Genomic DNA, 11,854 nt, shown 5'->3' with positions numbered 1-11,854 from the left:
GGGGGGGGGGGGGGGGGGGGTGGTAATTGATTCTTCCTACGGATGAGATGTGTGTCTTGTTCCGAAAAGGAGACAGTCTCTATAGTCAAGGACTTCCGACCTATTAGTCTTGTCACGAGTATCTATAAGAACATTGCCATTGTAGCTAACTGTTTCAGGAAAATCCTTCCTAGTACTATCCCTATTTCTCAAGGTGCTTTTGTAGCTGGGGCGCAAATCCTAGACCAAGTGCTCATAGCCAATGACGCAATTGAGGACTATAGAGAAGGGAAAAGAATGATTTTCAAAATTGATTTTGAGAAGGCATTTGATCATGTTGATTGAGAGTTCTTGGACACGACCCTTGGTAAGAAAGAATGACTTTGGCTTCAAAGGGAGAACTTAGATGTAGAGTTGTTTCAAGAAGATTAATTTCTCCATCCTTCTTAATGGAAAACCTAGGGACTAGGGCTACTAGGTGACTTAGGCAAGGAGATTCCCTTTCTCCTTTCTCGTCATTCTAGCTGTGGATGTTCTCAAACAGGTTGGTGTCAACTAGTACGGAAAAGGGTTGCGTTGATAGTTTTCAGGTAGGGAGGGAGTCAGTTTGCCTTTTTCGTCTTCAATTTGCTAATGATTCCCTCTTCTTTTGTTTGGGGAAGGAATGCTCTTTTGTGAACTTGAATAGGTTGTTTTCCTTTGAAGTGATTTTGGACCTCAAGATTAATAGATGTAAGAGCATTATCTTGGGTAATTTTTTATTTATTACAAGAACCAAAGAGGGAATATATTCCACCAAAAGAACAAGAACAACCTAAGGGTCGGGGGTAGAGAGACCCCCAAAATCCTATACAAAGAGAGCCTTCCAATAATTTATAATCATTGAAATGTAATTACAAATAAGTTTGCATGTAAAGAAATCCACCAGGAAGCTGTATGTTGTACCAAATTACAAAAGAAATCAAGACATAAAGGACTTATCTTCAAAAGCTCAAGCATTCCTTTCCTTCCACATTGCTGCAAAAGAGCTTTAAAGGCTCAACTTCCAACTACCTTGGTTTTACTTTTCAAATTCCAAGCAACTATAAAGCTCCAAGCCCAAGAAGCGTACTCACCGTGAACCAACCCACAAAATGTTGAAAATCTCCAGCCTAATACAATACCTCTTGTAGCCGAAAACTTTCCTCTCGGTATACCATTAATCAAAATAGAAGAGTTTGTGGTCTTCAGACTCCCTCTTATCCACTTCCTCCAAAGCCATCCAAAACCTTTCAACTCCAAAGTCACAAGGAATCTACCGTCCACCTTATCATACGCTTTCTCCAGATCAAGCTTCAGGTGGAAACCACTTTTCTTGGGCACATTCTAGGCTTCAACAATCTCGGAAGCCACTAAGATAGCATCAAGATTTGCCTTTCTTGAATAAGGGGTTCCAATCACTGATTGTGGAAAGCAACACTTTTTTAGCAAGCTTCTCAACCATAATCTTATACGAGGCGGAAATCAAACTAATTGGCCAAAAATAATTGTCTCTGAGAGTTTCTTCTTCTTGGGGATTAAGCAAACATAGGTTTCATTTGTGCACCTATTGATGACATGAGTTTGAAAAAAATTCTTGGGTAGTGTCGAAATGTTCCAAAACTTTTCATAAAACTCTCCAATCATCCCATGAGGGCCAGGGGATTTGAGGCTGCCCAAGTCTTTGACAGCTTTGAAAATTTATCCTCTTCAAAAGGTCTTTCTAGCCTTGAGCTTCTATGATCATCTAGCAGAGCCCAAGTATGCTGTCCATCATAAACCGAAGACCATTATCTGCTGTATATAACTTCTAGTTGAAGTCAATAAGCTCATCTTCTATTTCTCTATCCATAGCTAGAAGTCTTCCAAGTCACTTTCGAGGGCAGAGGTAAAGGCTCTATTCCGCCAAGATGAAACCCATTTGTGATAAAAGGGAGTGTTTTCATGCCCCTCATTTAACCATCTAATTTTGCATCTTTTGGTTCTGGATATGTTCCTCATTTAAATTCGGCAGGGACCGCTTTCAGTCTAACTCTACCATTTTTTTTTTGCTTTGGGGACATCCTTCCTTGTTCCTCCTTATTATCAATTTGAGCAATCTAAGCAATGAAGTTCTACTTTTCATATCACATTCCCTAAGGTTTCTTTGTTCCATGCCACTAAACAAGACCTCAACCCTTTAAGCTTCTCCATAAACTTATAACCACCCAACTATTCAGATTTTGTTCAGCTTACCAACTCTCCACCTTTTCCTTGAAATTTGGAGCTTCAAGCCAAATATTCTAAAATTGTGGGGCCCATTTAAACGAGCACAAACTCAGAACAAGAGGGAAACGATCATACGTTGGCCTCTTGGAATAAGGCATTCTTTCCTATGGGGGTGACTTACTCTGATTCAATCTGTCATGAGTGGCATCCTTATCTACTTCCTTTCTGTTTTTAAGGTCCCTGTTGCAGTGTGCAATAAGTTGGAGAAGATGATGAGGGGCTTTTTATGGGAGGACGTGGAGGAAGGAGGTGGGTTTCATTTGGTTAGGTGGGAGGTGGTGTCAAGGTCAGGGAGCTAGGGGGTTTAGGCATTGGTAAGCTGAGGTGTTGTAGTGGGTCTTTGTTAGCCAAATGGTTATGGTGCATTTTATGTTAAGCAATTCCTTCATCTTTTGATTTTGAATATTTTCTCTTTTCTTTCAGCTTGAAGATGACAGAGGATGAATTTCTGGTCTATTAAATTTCAAGTTAGCGCATGTGAAGAGTCTTCCCAACTCAAGAAAAAATCCAAAAAGGAAAAGAGTCTAAAATCTTCTTCCTAATTCATGTCCTTGTAACATAATATAAGTTTTGTGAGAATGCAAAATGTTTAATTTAACCCCAAGTAAAACACTCGTTAGTAACTGTATTAATGCATGCCACCAATAATAACAGTTCATGCGTGAAAGAGAAGGCTGGATGGAGTAGTATGTTTCAGTTTCGTTTGAGGTTATAAGTTTATGGTAGAAATTTATGTAGAGTTTTATATATTTTATGATTTTTGAACCCCGAATGTTCTAGGCTTCGGTGGTTGCTTTGTGAAATTAGTCGAGGTATGCACAAATTTATTGGAAATGATTAAAAATAATAAGTACCGTAACCTACTAACTAAAGTCAGCTTATTTTGGGAGATGAAGATGATGTTATCGTAGAATTCTTCTGTCTTCGTCCATCTTCTTTACACATGAAGGAGCTATTTATTTTGTATTTTTCTTTCCACTTATAAATGATACATAAAACTACATGCATAATGTATTTTGTTTGGGTTGTTTCCTTTCTGAATTTTCCCTAATGTTTTCTATTCTTGGATTTGCATATTTATGCTACAATCTCCTAAGGGTTTTTTTTTTTCTTGGTGGATATTTCAGATGAGCCTTGTGACTAATTCTCTGGCTCATTCATCGAGCAGTGACGATTTTGCTGCATTTCTTGATGTAGCTCTGGATTCTCATTCCTCTGACTCATCGCCGAATGAAAAGGCTGAGGGTCATAATAATGTTGAAACTGAGAGGTACTTCTAGTTTTTTTGAAATTAATAAATTTCCATTGATCTTTGAAGTTAATAATATCTGAAGACACTGGTTTAGTGTTTTTTTGGAATTATAGTTTTTGGTTAATCTAATGTGTTCAATACTTTAATGTTGAGTTCAAATGGGAAGTGTTTTATAGGTTGTCTGGTTCTCTTTTAAATCCTCATATGGTGAAAAATAGGAAAATAGGAGTTATTATGTTTTAAGAGTAATGGGTTTCTGTTTTTAATTTCTGGACGGTCTTTCATAAGGATTGGTTTAACATTACAGATTTCCCATCTGGCTTTCTTGTGCTAGTCTATAACAATTTAAAGATTTTAAGCTTCGAATTTCAAACTTGGTTTTTTTAAGTAGAAATTTTAAGAAACCAAGTTACAAGAAGAAGAAGAATGTATTCTTCTCCTTTTGCATGAATACCAACATTGAGTTGCGGCAAGTGGCGACTATCATTTCTATACATAATAACGAGGGTTTCTAGGATTTGTTATAAGTTAGAACCATATATGATATAACTAAATTGCGGTAATTTATCTTTATTTTATCAAAAGTTAACATGTGATTTTTTTTTTTTCATTCAATTCATTTATTTTTTTAGGATAAAACGTCACAAGGTGGAGAAGCTGGAAAACTCAGGGGAGGATATTCTGTATGGAGTTGAAGAGCATAGTTCAGGTAAATTGAACTGTTCCTACTCCTTTTGTTGTGCCTCTTTTACTGTCTCTACTCTTTACTTTCAATGTAGCTAATTTTTGCTGCCACCTGTACTATACTTAACCACTTCCTCACTTCTTAGACAACTATGTATATGATGTACTTGTTGAATCAGTCCCTTTTCCCCATCCTCTCTCTATATTTGTAGAGCTTTTCCCTTCGGACTCTTCTGTCGCATATTGTGTTTTTGGTGGTTGCCTTCTCTTCCCTTCTTGTATTTGAATCTGATTGGAAGTTTGTCACCTTTCTTTATCCCTCTTTTATTTGAATTGTATGAGCTTCTCTAAAAACCATATCATGTTGGCTCCAAATGATCTATATATCTATAAATACCAACTTATTAGTATTTTCGGGTAAGGAAGTATTCCATATAAAATATAAAATTGAAAGCGAGGGGAAAGAAACCTACATCCCTGTAACTAGAAGCGTAATCACATAAAAAAGTACTCAGCCCCAGTCTGGGCGCCACTAATCAGAAAAATCTAACTTGGAGGTGCCTGAGTTAGTCTATTTACTCTTTATCATGTACGGAATTTTGATTAAGTGATCAGCATCCGCTTTCATTGGATAAACCCCTCATTCCCAGGAGTTCAGCATATTGCCAACCACATTCTTAGAATACATAGATTCAGAGGCACACTGTCTTTTCTAGACACGTAAAAATTTAACTTTGTTACCTTTAATAAAAATCCAATTTCGTCAGACATCAAACTTCACTACACATTAAAGAGAAAATGGGACCTATTCGGGTGCCTCCAAGTTAGATATTTCTGATTTTAGGAGTGGTGCCTGACTGGATTGTAAGAAAATGGGCCTTGAGTACTTCCTCTGGCTTTATCTTAACATAGGATGGGAGTTATTCTTCCATATGGTAGCGGTGAATGATCTTTGGTCTAAATGAAAATAGTCATTTTAGATTCTTGGTTATTCGAGAACTAGGAATAACAGGGATGCTAAATGGTATGCATCAATTTCGCAGTATCTGAATTCATGAACTATTTCAGCCCATCAGTCCTCTGCTCACCATATATCCCTTGTTTTGGCTCCTTTCTTCCTCTACTATCGTGTCCCATTCAATTCCATGTAATTATAACTTATTAACTTGAGATATAAAAGCCTTCATGAGTATTTGTTCCCTTGTATCTCTGCATTGTTTTCTTTTCTCTCTATTTTCTGAATTCTGCTATTTTGAAAACAACAATCAATGCAGAAGTATTATCAAAGCAGCAATTATGCAGTCATCCTGGTTCGTTTGGAAACATGTGTATCATCTGTGGGCAGAGGTTGGATGAGGAATCTGGCGTGACATTTGGGTATATACATAAGGTATAATTTCTTTATTTGGATGCATAATTATCTTCTATTCTTTGTTACCATGTATAGAATGGCTGGAAGGAACTCAGAAGGCTAGTTTACAAAATGGGATCCATTTAGAAGAGGAATGAGAAATGAGAAATGATGTCAAGCTTTTAATTTTATTTGTGGTTTTGCATTATGAACAGGAAAAAAGAGCTGTACTGATAAATATATAACTCAGCCATCTTCTCCAGGGCAAATTTTCCTTTTGGTTTTGCATTATGAACAGAAAAAAAAGGGCTGTGCTGATAATACAAAACTCATCCATCTTCTCCATCATTGAAAAAAACCCTTTCTTAAGAACACTATTCAAAATCTACAATCCATTGTTTTGTAGCTTTATCAAGGTCTATTTTGAAAATCCACCCTTGCTTACTTTTTGTTATCTCCTCCTCTACTGCCTCATTTGCTATAGCCTATTGGGATTGCTTCAAGTTTTTGTCTACCTTTCATGAAGGGCTTGTTGATTTCCTGAACTTGTGCTATATAGCGTTTGTTTTGGAACCATGGCAATGATTTTATGTATTGCAGTCACTGTGGGTCATGGATGTATGTTCCATTGAGGGAAATATAGAACATGATGAGGGACCAAAAATAACTGGAGCTTAAGGATATCTTTTTATGATTGTCCAATATTTTTATCTTGTTCGAGTTCATTGATTTTTACAACTCTTGAGAATCTGTCTGGTTACGCAGATTTACTATTCCCTTTTTGTTCAGCTATGGTTCTGGCATACATGTTTGTATGTTAGACATTTCCCTCCGTGGGACATAAATCAAGGAAATAATTTGTTTCATTTCCACCTTTCAACCATCCAACCTTATATTTGTGACTCCGCTTTATAGTCTGTCTGAGACATTCAGATACTACGTAAGTTTTGTATTTTCCTTTACACGATTTCCAGTTAATGGAACCCTCAATCCTGTTTGATCAACTTTCTGCTGGAAGATAGTGAAATGATCCCGTGACCCTTTGGCTTTGTGGGGATATCTCATTCCCCTTCGTTTGTATATGCCTCTTTGATCAATATATTGTCAGTTTCTTTTTTAAAAGAAGCAAGCGGTGAATTTTCCTATGTAGTTTGAGATGTTCTGTTGATATTATTTTAACTTCAGTTACATTCATTCACTGTTGAAAAAATTGAAACCTATGGAGTTTAATTTACTATGACTGGAGAAGTAATAATAACTTGTAATTGCCAGTGGATCAAACTATGTGCTAACTATATGACCCTTCTGAGAATCTTGTAGGGACTCAGGCTTAATAATGATGAAATTAACCGGCTTCGTAACATAGACATGAAGAACTTGTTGCAGCATAAAAAGCTTATCCTGGTTCTTGATCTAGATCACACACTGTTAAATTCAACTCAGCTGGGGCATTTGACACCTGAAGAGGATTATTTAAGGAATCAAACGGATTCGCTAGAAGGTACACTGTCCTCTCATCTGTGCATAGTTTTATTTTCTAAAGTAACTTCATATTGTTTTTACTTTTGTTTCTTTACCATAGTGATTTTGCTGTCACCCCTGCTCTTTTCTTTTGTTTGTTTTAATAAGAAACATCTCAGTATATTCCCCAAGTCCCGAGCTTTTGTACTTTCTTTCTTAAATTATTAGCACCTTGAGCAGTTACAGTTGTAGGTTAGCAAACAGTCTTCTTTTATTTAAAATTAAAACTTTTAAGTTCGGCATGGACAAATTTGGAGCACATAGTTTAATAATAATTTTTTGTTTGTTTTGTTTTTTTGTTGTTGTTCTTGTAAGAAATGCAGATACAAATAAATACCAAAGAGAAGAAGTTACACCCAAAAGGAAGGGGTAGAGGTAACCTCCCCAAAAGAGAAGAAATGCCCTCTAATCTGTCATGATCAAAAGGTGGCTATAATTACACAATAATTTGGTATGGTCTGAACGCCACCAAGAAGCTAAATGATGTACATTATCGCAAAAGAACGAAAAGAAACAGACTTATCTTCAAATATTCATCGGTTTCATTCTTTCCAAATAAGTAAGCCAAACGAGAGTTGTAACTGCACAATTTCGAAGGACCTTGCCTTTGAGGTTCCAACTTGTCTGTCATCCACTCATCCGCCTTACTAGGGAGGCAAATATCCAACCACATGCTATTTAAAACAAACACCACCCTTTATATGCAAAAGGACAATTAAGAAAGAGGTGGTTCAAAATCTCCTCACTATAGCATAGACAACAAACCGCAGGGGATAAAACCCATTTGGTACGAGCTGAAGAGTCTTTCTCATGTCACATAGATTTCAAAGAAGATGCTGAAAGTGTACTGTGTTTGTGTCCAAGTTTAAAACAAAATAAAGTTGCATTAAATGGACTCGGCTTCATTTATGACAAACCGAAGTTAAACTAAAGTTATATTAAATGAAGTAAAGTCGTGTCAAAGTTGAAGTCAAGTTGCATTGGGAAAACTCCAAGTGTCCATCAAAGTTCATTTAGTGCAAGTTAAACATTAATAATGAAACCATGGTTCAAACTATTGTAAGTGGAACTTTATTTTGTGACCATCCTTGTCTAGGATTTGAAATTTAGATTTGGCATCTGATGGCCCCAGCATTCCCCTACATCCTCTGCGACGTAGTCATATGGCCTACTCCTTGCTTCTTAAGTGTGGAAACTATCTCCATAGACCAACACGAGTTCTAGCATGTTTTGTTCTCAGGTAGTGACTTTCAATTATTTTAAGTCTTTCTTAGTCGTCCTATCCTTAGAATCGCTCTCATTCGGATGTGGTCTTGGTTCATTCATGTACCTGTCCTTTACTCAGGATCGCTCTCATTTAGAATCTCATAATTGCCTTGGGAAATTACAACCACCTTTCTAACTTCCTATTCAAATTTAAATACAAATAAAACGGTTTAACTGAATGTTCTAATCACCAAGGTAAGGTAATTGGAGGTCTAACAAATTCGAGCTTGGGTCAGTTTATTGCATTCTTGTGCTACTCATTTCTCTGTTTAATTAAAAACTAAAATTGATGTTTGGAAGGGGATCGAGTGATGTTTGGCCCCTTGCAAGTTCTATGATTCTCCTTGGACTTCATTTCTCCTTTTTTTTTTGTTTCCTCAATAAAATTTGGTTTTTCATGAATAATATTAATAATATTAATAACAACAATAACAATAATAATAACAATAATAATAACAATAACTGATTGAATCAATCAGTATAAGAACTCTTAGGCATGACTCATGAGGCTATCTCTGCATCTTTCTACTCTGACTTAGAGAAGTTTCTGAGAGATCTGTTGAGAGTTGGGTTTCAATGGCCTATTTTAAGATGAGGAGGCTGACATAATTTTCTTAATTTTGTAATGTGCATCTCAAGCCTTCGTACTTTCAATTAACAATTTTTTCCCTGGTCCCTATTACCATGAAAGCAAACAACACAGTTTTATTATTTATTGATTTAATTTTTTAAATCATTGATTGTCATAACTTTGAAATAGTGCTTATTTTATTTAAGCTTGATTTCTTATATAATGTCTTGTAATTAATTTTATAAAGTTGGCTTAATCGTCTAACATTCCTACAAATTTCTGATGTTGGTTACTCCATTTATCTTTTATGCTATGTGATAAAACTTCGGATAGATGTCACGAAAGGCAGCCTTTTCCTTTTGCATTCCGTGCATACCATGACAAAATTGAGGCCATTTGTCCATACATTTTTGAAAGAAGCTAGTCAATTATTTGAGATGTATATATACACTATGGGGGAACGAGCATATGCATATGAAATGGCAAAGTTGTTGGACCCCAAGAGGGAGTATTTTAGTTCTAAAGTTATTTCTCGGGATGATGGCACTCAAAAACATCAAAAGGGTCTTGATGTGGTGCTGGGTCATGAAAGTGCTGTTCTGATCCTCGATGATACTGAAAATGTAAGTGTATCTAGAATTAGCTATATTTTTATACGGTTGATCTGTTGGTCCTGCCTATTTATCATCACTGAACGAGTATGTGACCGTGGGATTCCCTTCATACATTGAAAGGGCCCGATAAATTTAACATCCTAATAAAAAAATACGAAAATACTATACTTAAATAGAATCTTGTAATGGGATTTCTTGTAAATGCTTACTTAGTGATATTGTCTTAGTTCCTCAAGCAAAAATCTCATAATCCTGGTTTTCTGTTCTTTGTGATTCTGTCTTAGATATTGATGTTGAATTGGGGTACCTTTTACGGAGCTTGGAACATTGATTTCGTCATCTTTGGGTTGCTGAACTACCTACTCATAAATATGGAGCTAAACATTGTCAATTGTTATGATAGGCCTGGACAAAGCATAAAGAAAACTTGATATTGATGGAGAGATATCATTTTTTTGCTTCAAGTTGTCACCAATTTGGGTTCAACTGTAAATCTCTATCTGAGTTGAAGAGTGACGAGAGTGAAACTGATGGGGCACTGGCGACCATTCTCAAAGTTCTCAAGCAAGTTCATAATATATTCTTTAATGTATTCCCTTTACCTATCTATTCTTACATTTTTGTTTTCGATCTTTTTGCCTCAATCTCACTGTAAGGATTTCTTCTGCAGGAACTCTCTGAAGATTTGGTCGACAGAGATGTGAGGCAGGTAAAAGTTTGTTTCCTCTAAAAGTTTAGAGATCTATTGTGCTTCTTGTGATGGCTGGAATTTCTCGTTCATTCCTACATTTCTATCTTTTACTCGATCAAATTGAAATATGACATTTTTATTGTTAGTTCACAGATAAACATGGTTGAAGTATCAAGTTTTAGGTCTAACAGATTCCTAATGTGAGATCCCACGTCAATTGGGGAGGAGAACAAAGCATCCTTTATAAGGGTGTGGAAACCTCTCCCTAGCAGACGCGTTTTAAAACCTTGAGGGGAAACCCGAAGGGAAAAGCTCAAAGAGGACAATATCTGCTAGCGGTGGGCTTGAGCTGTTACAAATGGTATCAAAGCTAGACACCGGGCGATGTGCTAACGAGGAGGCTGAGCCCTGATGGGGTGTGGACACAAGGCGGTGTGCCAGCCAGAACGGTAGGCCCTGAAGGAGTTGGGGGATCCCACATTGATTGAAGAAGGGAACGACTGCCAACGCTGGGCCTAGAAGGAGGGTGGATTGTGAGATCCCACATCGATTGGAGAGGAGAACAAAACATCCTTTATAAGGGTGTGGAAGCCTCTTCCTAGCTGACGCGTTTTAAAAACCTTAAGGGGGAAGCCTGAAAGGGAAAGCCCAAAACGGACAATATCTGCTAGTGGTGGGCTTAGGCCGTTACACCTGAACTTTCAATTTTGTAACAAGTCTCTGAACTTTTTATTATGTCTAGTAATTCCTAAACCATCTACCAAGTGCTTAACCTATTTGCCTATTTCAAAATTTATTTATTAGACCCAAAACAAGTTTCAAATTTTATGTTTAATAGATTCGTAAATTTAGAAAAATATCAAATAGATTCGTCAATTCACATGAGAAGGAAATGAGCATCGAGAATATTTTTACATTTATGTCATGGACATAATATTGTCTTCAATTCAACAGGTATTAAAGACTGTTCGGAGCAAAGTCCTGGAGGGATGCAAGGTTGTCTTCAGCCGAGTGTTTCCTACCAAATTTCAGGCTGACAACCATCACCTCTGGAAAATGGTTGAGCAGTTGGGAGGCACATGCTCAACTGAACTCGACGCATCTGTGACACATATAGTCTCAACAGATGCTGGAATGGAGAAGTCGCGTTGGGCGGTGAAGGAGCAGAAGTTTCTGGTTCATCCACAGTGGATAGAAGCATCAAACTACTTCTGGAAACGAGAAGCGGAGGAAAAGTTCCTGGTCGAGCACACCAAGAAACAATGACAGTTTCTCTCGTTGCAGGAGTCCCACATTCCTCTTAATTGGAGCTTGCATTTGTTGGCTGTGCTGGTAGTGTTCCCTTGAATTCACCTTCTCAGGTCAGCGTCTCACTTTTTAAAGCACCCCCCTAAAATGCACTTAAAGCGTTGATTGAAAGCCGAGCTCTGTTTGTATAGATGTTTAGATACATGGTGTTCTAATTTTGGCCAACCATTTTGAGTTGGTTTATAATTATAGGATAAAATTTATGAGCTAAATAGACACCAATATACTAAAATTATATTTTGTTAAATTGTTTGTATTATGCAATTTTTTTCTCTGTTTTTTATTATTAATTTAGTTTTTATGTTTTTTTTTTTTTTTTTTTTGGTCTCTT

At 36.8% G+C, this 11,854-nt stretch overlaps 1 protein-coding gene across 2 annotated transcripts in view; it reads left to right on the top strand.

The window, feature by feature from the left end:
- The window catches only part of LOC111452801 (RNA polymerase II C-terminal domain phosphatase-like 4), a 13,753-nt gene extending 2,018 nt beyond the window's left edge, over positions 1 to 11,735 (top strand). The window contains exons 4-12 of one of the 2 annotated variants that reach the window (XR_002712165.1): positions 3,393 to 3,535; positions 4,150 to 4,226; positions 5,476 to 5,591; positions 6,873 to 7,053; positions 9,244 to 9,533; positions 9,928 to 10,113; positions 10,195 to 10,233; positions 11,170 to 11,594; positions 11,625 to 11,735. Coding sequence is in view for 1 of the 2 variants with exons in the window: in XM_023093698.1 (XP_022949466.1) it covers positions 3,393 to 3,535; positions 4,150 to 4,226; positions 5,476 to 5,591; positions 6,873 to 7,053; positions 9,244 to 9,533; positions 9,928 to 10,113; positions 10,195 to 10,233; positions 11,170 to 11,481 (1,344 nt within the window). In the remaining variant the exon portion in view is untranslated. Of the gene's footprint in view, positions 1 to 3,392; positions 3,536 to 4,149; positions 4,227 to 5,475; positions 5,592 to 6,872; positions 7,054 to 9,243; positions 9,534 to 9,927; positions 10,114 to 10,194; positions 10,234 to 11,169 lie in introns of both variants that reach the window. The other variant, XM_023093698.1, reaches the window with a different exon arrangement.
- Positions 11,736 to 11,854: the final 119 nt, after the last annotated feature.

Source organism: Cucurbita moschata, unplaced genomic scaffold, assembly GCF_002738365.1.
Source record: "Cucurbita moschata cultivar Rifu unplaced genomic scaffold, Cmos_1.0 Cmo_Scf00014, whole genome shotgun sequence".
Classification (NCBI taxonomy): Eukaryota; Viridiplantae; Streptophyta; class Magnoliopsida; order Cucurbitales; family Cucurbitaceae; genus Cucurbita; species Cucurbita moschata.
Note: the sequence above shows the minus strand (reverse complement) of the source record. Positions and strands in the feature narration are given on the sequence as shown.